The sequence below is a fragment of the Sceloporus occidentalis genome, unplaced genomic scaffold, assembly GCF_023333645.1.
Source record: "Sceloporus occidentalis isolate IW3139 unplaced genomic scaffold, rSceOcc1.0.p SCAF_4, whole genome shotgun sequence".
Classification (NCBI taxonomy): Eukaryota; Metazoa; Chordata; class Lepidosauria; order Squamata; family Phrynosomatidae; genus Sceloporus; species Sceloporus occidentalis.
The window spans coordinates 61252036-61267821 of record NW_028316984.1 but is presented as its reverse complement, the minus strand read 5'-3'; the positions used below and the strand labels follow the sequence as shown (position 1 = coordinate 61267821).

At 41.9% G+C, this 15786-nt stretch overlaps 1 protein-coding gene across 2 annotated transcripts in view; it reads left to right on the top strand.

Moving 5' to 3' along the window:
- Positions 1 to 15786, top strand: part of MGAT5 (alpha-1,6-mannosylglycoprotein 6-beta-N-acetylglucosaminyltransferase) — a 177090-nt gene that overhangs the window by 81166 nt on the left and 80138 nt on the right. For both annotated transcript variants that reach the window (XM_089520136.1, XM_089520137.1), the window contains exon 3: positions 4012 to 4179. In XM_089520136.1, coding sequence (XP_089376262.1) covers positions 4012 to 4179 — 168 coding nt within the window. The remainder of the gene's footprint in view (positions 1 to 4011; positions 4180 to 15786) is intronic.

Below are 15786 nucleotides of genomic sequence, written 5' to 3'. Positions count from 1 at the left end.
TTTTTTTTTTTTTACTTTGTCCTCAATATTTGAATGACTAAGTGGCTCATCTATGCATTGCTAATATCATTGAGTAGTTTAATTGCCTTTTAAAGTGTCTCTTTACAGCTTTCATCAAATATAGAAAATGAAATAAATAAAATGCTAAATATGCATAATCTGTGCACAGTGTGGCACACCTAATATAAAAAAACCTTTATTAGCTACTCTTTCTCTGTTCTGTATGAAAGCAAGTACAGCAGAGTCTATTTCACGTGATGAATCAATGCTTAACAATCAGAAGCATTCTTCTTTTGTAGATCTTGATTGTTTATCAGATCAAGACTTTCATATTGTATATGAGCAGTATGCTTAAGAATATTCTTTCCCTTTATAGGTTGAAAACCTGCTCATGTTAATATCTGCTGATACATTACAGTGAATTGTTTGCTTCTTTCTAATGGAGAGGGCTGCAGGAGGGAAAATGAGAGAGAGGGAGAAATAAACAGTGTAGAGATAGAGAGGGTGTGGAATCACAGATACTTCAAAACCCTTCTTGGAAAGCAATAATTTTCTCAATTTCTGGAGGGCGTGCAGTGCCTCTTCAAATGCATTATGACTGTGGGTGTTCCCTGTCCTGTTGGTTTTCACTTCTAACCTTTCTGGAAAGCTAGCTGCCAATTAGTTGTTCTCCTTGTTTCTGTTTACAATGGCCCCTTTTTCTCCCCCATCACCATCTTATCATTAAGAAATCTTACTTGGTTTGTCAGTTCATCTTGCCAAAGGAGTGCTGTTGGTTCTGATGCCCTAGAGTGGGTTTGCACACAAGTCAGAGCTTAGAGCTATTCATCTGTAGCTTCAGTATCTCCTTCCACTTCACTGTTTGGAATGAAAGGACTTCTTTAGAACAGGTGCCAGAGATGCTGAGGTACCATGCTGCTTTTGTTACACCTTTGTCTCATCTTCTGATAAGATTCTGCTGTTTCTGTGAATGCATTAGCTTGGGAGGTTGAGGTCACCATCCCCTAGGCAGCTGACTGCAGCGTCGCCTTTGTAGTGCAGTAACAAGTGGCCCTTGTTCTTTATCCCCTGTCTGACTGTGACAGCCTGTGGGCAGTACTTGCTTGTATTGTGATTATACTGTGTATTGCAAACCAACAAGAGTTTGGGCTACACCAGCACCTGAAAAGAGTTGTAGAAAATTGTGATGTGGTGATTTCCTCCTGCTCTTCAATGAGAGCAGTGGTGTGTCCCTTTTGTCTTTAATTCCAAAATAAATTCCACAAAACCTATGGCTGTTTTGATCACATTTAGCAAGGCAACCAGGTATATCTTTTGTGGCTTTGGTATCTAACCAAATTAGTGTGTGTGTTTCTTTTTTTAAAAAAAATCTATCCAAATATGCATTTCATTTGCCTTGTTATTTTGTTAGCTATAATTTTCAATGTTCTTAATTCTGCATGTGCATTGTTCAGTCATGGTGAATCTTGCAATGAATTCAGCATGCAGTACCTGAGGAATAAGGGTCCTTTTCTTTCAGTAGCATTGGTTATAAGAGAGGACATCAGAATATTTACAGTCATCAAAATGTTTCCAGTTGCAAAATAAAGCTGATTGTACATGTACCACACCCAACTAATGCTCATACTACATAAAGTTTTTTTTAGTGCATGTTAAATTAGTTTGTGTTTAATTACTAATATTGGCGCAGTACACACTGCGCAACTGCACGGTTCCTAACACTAATATGTGTTGGTGGCGCAGTAATGGCGGCGTCCCGTGTTCATGGGTGCCGCCATTATGACGTAATGGACGCATAATGTCTACACGTCGCACTGTCCCAGTTATGTCACAAGTGTGCCATTGGTACACTCATGACATAACTATGGCAGAGCAAAAAGAACCTGTTTTTTCCGGTTTCTTTTTACTCTGGAGAGATGGCGCACGGTTTGGGGGCTGCGCCGTCCTTCCAGAGTAAAAATAGGCACCGGCAGGCCACTGTTTCTCGGCAGTCTGTACTGCGCCTTAGCCTATTTTCCAAAACTTGCTACATTTCATCATTAATTTGAAACTAAAAAAGTATGTTGTTACAAATATATCATGCTTCTTTTTAAAAGTGCTCCAAATGTTTCTACATTATATCAAATATTTTTTAATGCAGCTGTAAGGTGTAGAACATGTTTTAAGCTCTTACTATAGGATTGGTGAGTAAAGTAAAACTGAGAAATAGCAGTACACTTAAGACCACTGGCTGCATTAATGAATGACCTTTAGTATCTGAATTATTGACTGCCAACCAGTACTCCTTACTATTCTGTAACGGCATAAAACTACAATACGGTTAGCATTTAAAACAGGGGTGTGCAACTGTGGAAGACTAGGAGGCTACATACTTGACTGCACGCTTACTTCACCTGCACTGTACATATCAAATTCTTTGCCCCCAAATGCCCCAAAACCTCTGTAGGGGACATGGGGGCATGTTTTGGGGCCTTTCTGGGGCCCTAGGGTTTTTTTTCAAGCATTCTGAGATATTATATGTTTGTCTCTGTGTTTTGCAAAATCCTAGGGATTTTAAGCCTAGGGATCTCCAGTGGGGCTCCAGCATAATGGAAATGGCCTCCACACCCTCTAAAGATTAATTTGAGTCTCTTGAGAGGAAAGGTTGTTTTGAAAATTGATGGAGAGGGAATTAAAAATATTTTGACATCAGGGGTCCTGGTGGCTACATGTGTTTCATGGGCCATGCTTTGTCAACCTCTGATTTAAATAATTTCTTCTCCCTTTGTCAGTATATTTTTTTCAGAAGGTAAAAATTTCCTCTTTCATCTGGCATTTCTTTTACTGTAACAACATTATTATTATTATTATTATTATTATTATTATTAACCTTTATTTATAAAGTGCTGTAAATTTACACAGCGCTGTATATACAATCTTTATAATTGGACGGTTCCCTGGTATAAAGTGTCAAGTGCCAGTAGAATAAAAATTGTCCTGCAAAGGTTTCTACTTCTAAGTATTATATCATTATAGAGTCTTGTGGCACCTTAAAGGCCAAGAAGTTTCATTTACATAATTTTTTGTGGACTGTAGCCCATGTCCTTAGCTTAGCTTTAGTTGTCTGCCATCCACTAAATAAAAGAAAGTTAGTTGCCACAGGTGATACACTTTACGCTTTATTGCTCTTCCAACAACAGGCTAACACGACTGCCCTCTGGAAATGGAAAGGTTGTTCAGGAACAAGTATGTTACTGATTTGACCAATTTCTTCACCAGAAGAATTGAAATCTGAAGAAAAATAATAGTGTTCCATTTTTAAACACACATTACCTAAAATAAGTGTACTTGAAGAAAAAGAGAAACTTGAGCATCATGCTCACAAAAAGTAATTCTTGACAAGGCTAGACCAGCTATGCAAGAGAATTAAATAGTGAAGGAGGCAGGCAATAGAGGCAAGAACAGTGCACTGTCACTTTGCAAAGTATTTGCTTTATCAGGATTTGATTTCAGATGTTTTTGGTTGGTAAAAACATTTGTCATGGTATGGTCACACATATGTTCCCTGTCTTAAATAATGAGTTGTGCATGTGGTTTATCTTCAGTAAATTATTCAATACATTACATTGGTCCCTTTATATCTGTGGGGGATCCATTCCAGACCACCACCACCACCACCACCACCCCCACACGGCTAACAAAAAATGCAGGACCTCAAGTCCTATTGTTTCCTATGGTAGTGTGATGTGTGTGCAGCCACTGCCATGGCCACATTCACACACCTCCATTAAAAACAACAGGGCTTGTTGGCCACAGAAGCTCAGATCTGTGGATTGCAAGCCCATAGATAAAAAGAGACCACTGTATTTTGGTAAAGGATACTGTATTTAGATAAAAGAGGATATTTGGGACAGAAAGGAATAGGTGTGAAAGGTTTGCCATAAACTCATTGCTTCTATCTTATAGGAACATACAGCCAATATGTGTGATTCTATATAATACTGACTGGTTTTGTTTTATTTTATGGTTCAGATTTGAAGAAGACACTTGCTGTCTTATTGGATAATATCCTGCAACGTATTGGGAAGCTTGAGTCTAAAGTGGAGAACCTTGTCATCAATGGCACAGGTGCAAACTCCACAAATAGTAGCACCACTGCTACTCCCAGTTCGGGGACAGCTGAAAAGCTCAATGTTGCAGGTAGGTACGAAATTTGCTGTGTTTTGTTTGTTATTTTTATTTCTATAATAAAGTAAAGTGATTTCCAAGCTTGGGCCTAAAAACATTGAAAATCATTGGTTTCCAAACATTGTTGGATTAGACTGTGTGACCACTGGCCATACTAACTAGGAGTCCTGGAAATTGAAATCCAGCAATATCTGGAAGCCTGACCTAAGTAGTATAAAAGGATACCTCTGAACTATTTTATGACAATGAACTTCAAAATATGGTTTCATTCACAGCTATTCTTTTTGCAGCATGCTGAAATTGAAGACAGCCTATAACTTGAAGCATCCTTACTAGTAAATAAGGGCTTACTCAGTGAACTCACTCACAGAGACATATATTGAACCCTGTTATAACAAAATGTAGCATTTAAACAGTGCAATTTGTGGATTTCACACCTATTTATTTATATCATTAATAAAACCTATTAGCATTAAACATCTTGAGGTGAACACATTGTTGTTTGTTGTTAACTGTCCTTGAGCCGACCCCTTGTGAGTGAGAGATCTCCAAGATCTTCTGTCCTCCACTGCTCTATTTAAGTCCTGCAAATTCAGGCCTTTGAACTCCCCCATTGAGTCTAGCCATGTGACTTGCTCCCTTCCTCTTTTTCTACTACTTTCTACCTTTCCTAGCATTGCTGCCTTCTCATGATGTGGCCAAAATGTGACAACCTCAGTCTTGTCATCTTGGCTTCCAGGGAGAGTTCAGACTTGATCTGTTTTGGGATTCAAAATAGGACAGCCTCAATCTCATCATCTTGAACTTTCAGTGAGAGTCCGGGCTTGATCTCTTCTAGGATCAGTTTGTTTGTCTGAAGTCAAAGGCTTTCACAGCTGGCATCCATAGTTTTTTGTGGGTTTTTCAGGCTGTGTGGCCATGTTCTAGAAGAGTTTATTCCTGACTTTTCGCCAGCATCTGTGGCTGGCATCTTCATAGAATACTGGAATGGAAGAAAGTGGGTACACACACACACACACACACTATGCTGTTAATGTATAGAGTGGTATGAAAATGTTCAGATGTAACATATTGGAATTGGTTATTCACTTTGCAGAAGCCTGGAATTGGCTGCAGCTGGGACTCAAACCAGCAGGTGATGTCCAAGGTCACAGTGTGTGCCAGAAGCACGTAGCAAGATGTAAATATACTGTGTCATCTTTGCAAGGGGGAAGGTATTCCAAGATGCAGAGGAACTTGTACAGGAATGGGCTGGGCAAGGTGGCCGCATGGCAAATGTGTATATAAGCCCAGATGTCCATTTGTATAGTTTGTTAGGGTTTGTAGTTGGTGGATGGTGTTGGTAATTGTTCTCACATGTGTCTTTGCAACAAATAAACAAAGGGCCTCTTCGGAGATAAGCCAGGCTTCGGTGTGCTTTCATCTAGCAGCTGTTTTCCTGGCATGCTCCAGCAGCTTGCCGTTGTTTATCTTCACACAAGCTTCTGAGTTTACTCTGCGCTCTCACGTTTGCATCAACATATGTGACCCTGGGTAGGGAGGAGTGATTCCCATGTTAATCTGTGTATTGTTCTGTTGTTGATGGCAGGGCATCAGGGTGAGACGATATGCAAAAGAGGATTAGTGTTTGCTAATTGGTGATCATTGTCTGCTGGGAAAGCTCCTGATTCTGGGTGGTTTCTCCTTTGCATTTGCTGAGTGCTGATTTTGCTATTTTGCCGGACTGATAGCCAAGCTCTGTTTACTTTAAGGGTTTCTTCTTTCTTGTTGAAGTTGTCCAAGTGTTTGTGGATTTCAATGGCTTCCCTGTACATTCTGACCTGATAGCTGTTGGCAGGATTTCAGTGTTTTTAAACAGCGTTTTGTCCCCAGGATGGTTTATAATGTGTTCTGCTACTGCTGATTTTTCTGGCTGTCTCAGTCTGCAGTGTCTCTCATGTTCCTTCATTTGTGTTTGGACACTGCGTTTGGTGGTCCCTATGTAGACTTGTCCACAGCTGCATGGTATGCGGTAAACTCCTGAGGCTGTGAGAGGGTCTCTCCTGTCCTTTGCTGAGCGCAGCATTTGCTGTATTTTCTTGGTCGGTTTGTAAACCATTTGGAGGTTGTGTTTCCTCACCACTTTCCCTATTCTGTCTGTGACTCCTTTGATGCATGGTACGTTTGTTGGTCTTTTTGGCTGTTCTCAGCACTCTTCTCCAACACCACTCCTCAGTGAGTTTATTTTCTTCCTATCTTCTTTCTTCACTGTTCAGAATGATAGGGAGTAAATGGCTTGGACCATTCTAGCGTTTGTGCTCAGTTGCATATCTTTACAATATAGAATTTTCTAAAGTTCTTTCATGGCTGCCCTTCCCATTCTTAGTCTTCTTATTTCTTATCTTCGGTCTCCTTTCTGATCAATGTTAGTTCCAAGGTATGGGAAATATTTAACTATTTCAATTTCCTGATTAAATAAGTTGAATTTGGATATATCCTCCATGGTCATTACTTTTGTTTGTTTTTTATGTTCAGCAGTAAGCCTCCCTTTGCATTTTCTTCCTTGACCTTCCTTACTAATTGTTCCAAGTCCATGATGTTTTCCACTAGTAGTATAATGTTCCTTCCTCCTAGCTTCACTCCTTCTTCTTCTGAGTCTAAACCTGCTCTTTGTATGATACATATTGCAATATGTATGATGCATACATATTGAACGACTAGAGAGATAAAATGCAACCTCATCTGACCCCTTTGCCAATTGGGAACCATTCTTTTTTTTTTTTAATTGGAAATTTATTACAATACATATACAACAAACCAAAAAAGAAATGTAGATCATAATAATATTAAAACTCATCAACATAAATCTTCCAATTATTTGTATGACTAAAGAGTACACCATTTAAGATATTTCATTATCCATAATTGTTCAATATCATCCCTCATTATAGCTATTATGAGGTTTCTTTATATCATGTAATTACTTAAAATTCTAACTTCCTGCTACAACAGTTAAGCCTGTTTCCGTAACAATATTTGCTTGCCGTCATGTCTTTTCTTTTGTCTTTCCCTGTTCTGTTCCTCTCTCCTAAAACCAAACATATACATTATTTTAAATCATAATATTACTGAACAAGGGATTTTCCATTCTTCCATGTGAGTTTTGCCTAGCAACTGCATATATCTTAATGTCAATAAAGTAGATAAACTAATAAAAAAATTGTACCATTAATTATTTATTTTAAATATCCACTGTATTTTCTTATATTTACTCTAGTTTTAAACCATTTCCCTTTGATTGTATTGAACTGCATGGTATTTATTTACTCACCAGTCTTTTAACAGACTAGTTGTCAGTGGACCCCAGTTGTTTTCTATATATTCAAACACTTGTTTCCATTTCTCCAGATAATTTTTGGATTTTTCATACCTCAATTTTCTTGACAATTTGTCTGATTCTTGTGTTTCTTGCAATTTCAGTAACCAGTTCTCCACCTTAGGGACTGTTTTACTTTTCCAAGATTTTGCATATAACAATCTCGCAGTGCAAATCATATAAAATAGGACACATCCAAATCTTTTTTCCAAAATCATTATTAACGATATTTAACAAAAATATTTCAGGTTTATTCTCCAGTTTTATATTTAATATCTTATCTATAGATTTACGTGTAGCCATCCAGAATCTTTTTGCTTTTTTACATTTCCACCATGAATTAGTGATATGAATTAGTGTTCCCCTCCTTTTTTTGTATTTCCAACACTTACTGGAGTGCGCCCCATATATTTTACATAATCGTACGGGCATTAGGTACCACCTATAGTACATTTTATAACAGTTCTCTTTTATATCCTGGCACTGAGTATATTTCATTCTATTTATCCAAGATTTTTCCCACTGTTCCAGTTCTATTGGTCTCCCATGCCACCATATTTGTTTTAACTATTTCATTTTCAGTGTAATACTTCAACAAGCATTTATAAAGTGTCGATATTGTTACACCTTTTCCCCCCCAAACAATTTCCTCCAGTTCCGATTTCATGTTTGTTATTGCCAATTGGGAAACATTCTGATTCTCCATATTCTGTTCTAACAGTAGCTTCTTGTCCTAAGTACAGTTTTTTCATCAGGACTATCAAACGTAGTGGTATTCCCATGTCTTTAAGAGCATGACACAGCTTTGCATGATCTATGCCATCCCAGGCCTTCAACTGCCCCTGTCGAGGCAGCTGAGGGCCCAGGGGGCGGGGAAGAGAAGAAACAGGTATGCACCTTTTCCTCCTCTTCCCTCATCGTGCCCCTGGGCCTTCAGCTATCAGTCCGTGACGGCTTGGAGAAGAAGTCCCATCCCCAGAAGGTTGAAGTCCCACCCCGGAAGTCTTGTTCCCCCCAGAAGTCCTGGCACTGGGTAACACCTAGTGCCAGAAGGCCTTTTAGTTTGGGCACTTGGTCCCTAAAAGATTGGCCATCACTTCTATAGTCTATAAAGCACATGCTGATTTTCTTCTACCTGTGGCATTTCTCTCTCCCTATATGATTGGAGTCTATGATGCAGAGTTTTGAGTACGATTTTGCTTGTGTGGGAAATTAATGCTATAGTCTTAGGTGTGATTTTGTTGCGATCCCGTCTCAATCTGAAGGGAGAGGCGGGAAATAGAAATAATAAATTATTATTATTATTATTATTATTATTATTATAGTTGCTTTTGTGTGTCCTTTTTTGTAGATGGGGATGTATATTAATTGTTTCTGGTTTGTTAGCCACTGTTTTATTTTCCATATTTGTTGGTATATTTTAGTTAACACTTGAGTTGACTAGAACTCTAGAACAATACAGTTCTAATCCTCAAACAATACAGTGTAATAAAAACAAGAACAAAATTAAAATGGCAATGTAAGAATAGTTATTGATGAAAGCCTGTAATGGGCAATCTTCTTCTTTTTAAAAAGGTACTGACATCCAGATGCTTGGTTGCCAAACTCTTCATATATTTTTGTAGAGATCAAGGGACTCTGAGCCAGGCTTCATAAACTGATCTCAAAGTTTATCCTAAACTCAGATCTCACCTAGCATCTGGATACAGTAGTGCAGGGGTAGGCAACCTGCGGCCCGCGGGCCGGATGCGGCCCGGCGAGGCCTTGGGACCGGCCCCAGCCCAGTCCTGCCGCCGATTGCCACCGGGGCCTTTGGGGGGCAATTGTCTATAGAAGCCTCAGAAACATGCATTTATGTTAACATTTTTTTTTAAATCAGCAAATTTTTTCGTGTGTCCTCCATTTTTTTAAAAAAAGTGTCTTCCATTTGAAAATTTTGTCCTACATTTGTCCTAGTTTATTTATATATTTAATTTTTTAAAAAATTATTTATTTATTTATTGGCTTTGGCCCCCCAGTTGTCTGAGGGACAGCAACCCGGCCCCCGGCTCAAAAAGATTGCCTACCCCTGCAGTAGTGGAAAGCTCTTGCATCAGGAAGGGTGAAGAAGAATGAAGCTGGAACCCTGGCTGAGATGCTAACTATAGATATTCCATCTAATGTTTTTCTCAGGTACCCCGTGATGCCCCCTCTCACATCCCATGGTGGGATCAGAGGGAGGATTCAACCCCAAACTCTCAAAAAGATGTCCACGCCAACCTTGAAAATTCCTACAAAAACCCTGTAACGCATGCAATGGTATTATAACCCTACTCTTTGTGCAGGGAGGGAGAGATGCTAAAAAGATGAGAGAGAAGTGATTTTTCAAAAAGAAACTTATAACCAACTAAAATTTGTATAAAAACTCACATTTTCTGAGTGAGAGCTTGGAATGGATGGTGTAGGGTTTTCTTGGATGAGTTCAGGCATAGGTTTCTAATTTTTTATCATGTTATCTCTGTTTTGTGGAGCACCCAGAGTTCTGTGACTGGAAATAGTTGAGCAGTAGTCTTTCTTTAAAGATGGCTTACATGAATCAAGTACACCAGTAAAACAGAGCTAACCCTAATTTTGATAGTTGTGAAATTTATCAAATATTTTCTATTAAGGATACTTTTCTTTAGTCTTTATACTGTATTTATTTTGACTTCTTGTGAAATTTTGGATGAATTGAAATGAAATATTTAACTTTTTCTCGTTTTATTGAATAGTGAAATATTGCATTTCAGAGTACAAAATCTCTTCCAAGCCTTTCATAAACCTTAAAACAAAGGGAATGATGAAATTGCTGCTGACATTGGCCTCATTTTGGTGCCAAGTTAATACTTGATTATTTACTCAAGCATCATTTAGTCTATGAACCATTCAAATTGTGCTAAAATTATTTCATTGAATGTATCCTGTCTGAGATTTAGTTATAGAGTAGGCTAGAAATACTTCTTAATTTTTAAAAAAAATCATAGTAGCAATATTTTGCAGGCAGACTTCTTCAAATTACAGATTTGATCTTTGAGGCCAGCTCAGTAATCTTCTTCAGTGATGTTTTCTCTGGGCTGGAGTAGACAGGCAGGAAAAAGCAGCTCGATCATGCTTTTTCCCAAAGGGGTTCGAAACCCCGGTGCCTGAATGGCCCACTCTCAAGGTGAGCTGAATGAGCATGGCTGGACCGCACAGCACAGCATTAAGCCATGCTGCTGGGTAATTTTGTTGCTGTTGTCACCCCACCACAAATGTACACCATTGTACACACACGCTATTGGCAGCCTCCAAGTACCTCCCATGTCTGCCCAGATGCCATCCCATTGCATGGCCACTCCTCTGCTCAGCCACACAGTCGCTTGTGCAATGCTCTGTACAGCGATACATTGGCAAAGCACAATCATGGAGGTTTCCCCAACATGACCCATTCCATGCTTCACTGTCAGACTGTCTGGTTTGTGTATATTGTAATTACATCCATTGCCATTGGCACACTTTCATTTCTTTGCTTTGCCACAGCCCCACACTCATATCAGTGTGTTTACAAGCAGATGCAAAGATGCACATCTTCCGCCTTGAGTAAACCTATCCTGTATTCTGTTTGCTCTGGGATAGCCATTAAGGGAGTTCATTTACACTGGCCAGAATGCTCCAGGAGTAGCTCAGAGTTTTCTGGCCCCAGAGCTTCCTAGTTGGCATAGCAGGACACATGTGTGGTCAGCCACCTAGAATAGCTGTGGAGTGCTCCTGCAAAATTAGAAGCAAAAGGCAAGCTTTTGATCAAAAAAAGTTTATTAAGGTAGGGATAGCGCAGATTGGTTATGGAACTAGACTCACATCATGGAGATAGTCCGCACTGGAAACGGGGACTTGGCCTTGCATTGTGTAGCCAGGTTACAGTGAGGACCTGGGGAAACTGGTTTAATTGGCCTGTGTAGACAAGTACTAGGAAAGTCCTATGGTCAAAATGTGAAGTGTGACAAGTGAAGCTTTGAGCCAGTGAAAGAGTGAATTACTAGCACTCTCAGCAAATGATCTGATCTACAGGTATTTGGGTAGTTTTTTTTTTTTTTTCATGGAATGTAAGGAAACAGTCTGCACTGTATGAAAGAAGGGCACTAGCTAAGTAAGGATTAAACCACTAGTTCTGCATGAGCTCCCAGGTTCAATATCTGGCATGTTCATTTAATTGATTTCAGGTAGCAAGACTGACTGAAAGAGACTAATTGCTTCTTTGTTGCCACTCAGAATAGATGTAGATGGATCAGCGATCTGGCTTGGTTAAGGAAACTGCTTTGTTAACCCCATCAACCCTAGGCGGCATAGCCATGCCTGGAGGGAATAATGCTGCCCACTTCTTCCTTTTTATATGAATAGTTCTTAAAATTATTTAAATAAGGAGGCACAATTTTGCTAAGATTCACATACACACTTTTGCTTTCTTACAATATTGATAAATTATCTGATTTCAGATAATTATATCTGCATTATATCTGCAGTACAGATGCAGCCTTTAGTGAGTGAGATAGAGACTAGAGCAACATTGGCAGAAGACTCAAAGCGAATCTGACCAAACATGGGCTAGAGGCTGTTTTAAGGCCTACTCTGTAGCAATGTGGGCAGCAACAGAATTGTTTTTTGCTGCCAGCATTGTATATGCACAAAGTCGTCCAGCAGATCTCATCTGGCAGGCCATTCCATAATCTGGGGGGTGATGATGGAAAATGCCCTCTGGGAGGTAGCCGAGAGCCTAGATTTTTGTGGCTGAAGTAGGCTCCTCCCAGAGGAGCGGAGTGCGCGGGGAGTATTGTAGGGGAGAAGGCGGTCCCAAAGATAGTTTGGACCCAAGCCATTTAGGGCTTTAAAGGTGATAACCAACACCTTGTACTGGGTCCAGAAGCTAATGGGCAGCCAGTGGAGGGACTTTAGAACCAGGGTAATATGGTCCCTCCTGGATGTTCCAGAAATTACTCTGGCTGCCATATTCTGTACTAGTTGCAGTTTCCGGACCAAGCACGAGGGTAGCCCCATGTAGAGCACATTAGAGAAGTCTATACGTGAGGTTACCAGCGCGTGCACAACAGTCTCAAGATCCCTTACTTCCAGAAAAGGGCGCAGCTGGTGTATCAGCCGAAGTTGATAACAGGCGCTTCTGACTGTTGCATTTACCTGGTTCGACATCAGGAGCGATGAGTCAAGGAGCACCCCCAGACTGCGAACGCAGTCCTTGATGGAGAGTGTGACCCCGTCCAGGACTGGAGGTTGCAACCCAGTTCTTGGTTTCAGGGCCGCTACCGTGAGCACTTCCGTTTTGTCTGGATTCAGCCTCAATCCGTTTTTCCTCATCCAGCCCATTACTGCCCAAAGACATTCATTGAGAGAGGAGACACCATCAGAATTCGAGGCCGATGAACGAGACATGGAGAAATAGATTTGGGCGTCATCAGCGTACTGATAACACCCAGCTCCATAACTCCGAACGATCTCACCCAGCGGCTTCATATAGATGTTAAATAACATCGGGGACAGAATAGCACCCTGTGGGACACCACAGGTGAGCTCCCTCCTACTGGAGCAACTGTCCCCGAGCATTACCCTCTGGGATCTGCCCAAGAGAAAGGAACAGAATACTGCAATGCAGTGCCTCCAATTCCCAGCCCCCTCAGGCGATCCAAGAGGATGCCATGATCTATCATATCAAAAGCCGCTGAGAGGTCTAAAAGCACCAAATGGGTCACACTGCCCCTATCGATGCTCAGACGCAGATCGTTGGTCAAAGCAACCATGGCAGTCTCAACTCCAAAACCTGTCCTGAAGCCAGTTTGAAATGGATCTAGATAATCGGTTTCATCCAAGACAGCTTGGAGTTGAAGAGCAACTGCCCTCTCGATTACCTTGCTCAAGAATGGTAGCAAAGAGATTGGCCTATAGTTGTTCATATCCAGGGGGTCCAGGGAAGGTTTTTTCAGAAGAGGCCTAACAGCCGCTTCCTTTAAGCAAGATGAAATATAACCTTCCCTGAAGGATGCACCGATGATGTTCATGAGGAACTGTCTCAATGCATCCCCCCCTCCCCCGGACGGCCAGCCATGATGGGCAAAGATCGAGAGGGCAAGTTGTTTTCCTCACTTTACCAAGTAGCTTGTCCACGTCATCGGTACTCACAGATTGAAGCTGATCCAGTATAATCTCATTAACGGAATTGCTGGACACCTCATCCGTTGTTTCTGGAATCTAAGTCGGCTCTTATCTGAGAGATTTTATCTGCAAAGAAGTTGTTAAACGCATCACAGCAGGCTGTTGTTGGGTTAAGTAAAGGGTTCTGCACAGGGGGTACCTGCGTCAGTTCCCTTACTACCCTAAACAGTTCTGCTGGACGGGACTCTGCAGACGCAATACGTGCAGAGAAGAAACGTCTCTTCGCTGCATGTATTGCCTCCCGATAGGACCAAAGAAAGTTCCTATGGCGAGTCTTGTCAGATAAGAGTCGAGTTTTTCGCCAGACGCGCTCTAGTCGTTGTCCAACCCGCTTCATTTCCCGAAGCTCTGGTATATACCATGGCTTATGGTTAAGAACCGGTTGGCAAGGACACTTGGGAATGATCGTGTCGATAGCCCTGGTAAGGTTGGTGTTCCAAGTGTTAACCAGAGCTTCGACGGGGTCACCGGCATTTCCAACCATTAAACCCTCCAAGGCTTTTTGGAATCCAGTTGGTTCCATTAGCCTTCGAGGGCGGACCATTCTAATGTGTCCACCACCCCTGGAGGGGCAGATAGAGGCTCTTAGTTCCATCTTGACCAGGAAATGATCTGTCCATGACAAGGCGGTGGTTTTAATAACCTCCGCCCACGGATATTCCTGTTCGGCACTAAAGACCACATCAAGTGTATGACCTGCACAATGTGTGGGCCCAACAACCAATTGGGATAGGCCCATGTTAGTCATAGTTTCCATGAACTCCCGAGCCACGCCTGTTAAGCTGGTCTCGAGGGGAATGTTGCAGTCTCCCAGAACTAAAAGTCTGGGGGACTCCAACAGCAACTTCGAGACCAGCTGTGTCAGCTTGGTTAGGGAATCTAATAGACGACGGGGTGGCCGGTAGACTAGCAGAATCCCCAAACTATCCCTGGTCCTCCGGTTGAGGTACATACACTCGAAGTAGACTGCGTTCCGAACAGGTATCCTGGCCAAAGTCAGATTGTTCTTATAAACTAGAGCTACTCCGCCCCCCCCGCCCCCCACTTTCCCTCACCTGCTCACTGACAGAATACCCAGCCGGGAGGGACTGCGCCCACATAACAGTGCTATCCTCTTCCAGCCAGGTCTCTGTAAAGCAAGCCAGGTTGGCATCTTCATCCAGAAGAAGATCATGGATGATATGGGTTTTGTTTTTAACTGACCTGCAATGACGTAGCTAAAGGGGGGGGGGGGTTCTGGGGTCCGGACCCCCCCCCCCTTCAAGAGGAAGAGAGAAAAGGTGTTTGTTGGAGCGTGCACGCGCAAGCGCGCGCACAGCCCCAATCCAACGCCAGGGAGAGTGCCACTTGCTCTCCTCTAGGCTTCAGGAGGAGCAGAAGTGGCGCCCTGGCCCCTGGCGTTTATTTGGGGCTGCGCTCGTGCACACGTGTGCTCCAGCAAGCACCTTTCCTCTCCTCCCGGCCCTGGCAAAGCCAGGCGGAGCGCAAGTGCCGCCCCTAAACTTTTTGTGGGGCCTGAGGGGGAGGAGCCAAAAAACCCTGAAGGAGAGGGAGGGAGGGACAGGAGGCTGCATCAGGCTGCATCCACACTCAAGAAATAACCAGGTTTGGCAGCGATTTAACTGTTTTGTGGCTCTTGGCTATGGAATTCTGGGAGTTAGAGTATGCTCTGGGGTCCAGATATTGACACTTGGCTCCATTCTGGCTCATGGCTATGGAATTCTGGGAGTTAGAGTATGTTCTGGGGTCCAGATATCAAGGCTTGGCCCTTTTCTGGCTCCTTCCAGCCTTGTTTTTTCTCATTTTTAAAAGAAAAATAAAATAAAATACACTTAGCTGGCCCCTTTTCAGCATATCAATGGGGATGCTTTGATTGAGAGTTCCTGCATGGCAGAATGGGGTTGGACTGGATGGCCATTCTTGGGGTCTCTTCCAACTCTAGGATTCTAGGATTAATTAATTAACCTAAGGAATCAATCTAAAGGTCTGGGCCTCTCTGCCCTCCTGCCTTGGAAGCAAAGTCCATTGGCAGACCTCTGAGTTTTACT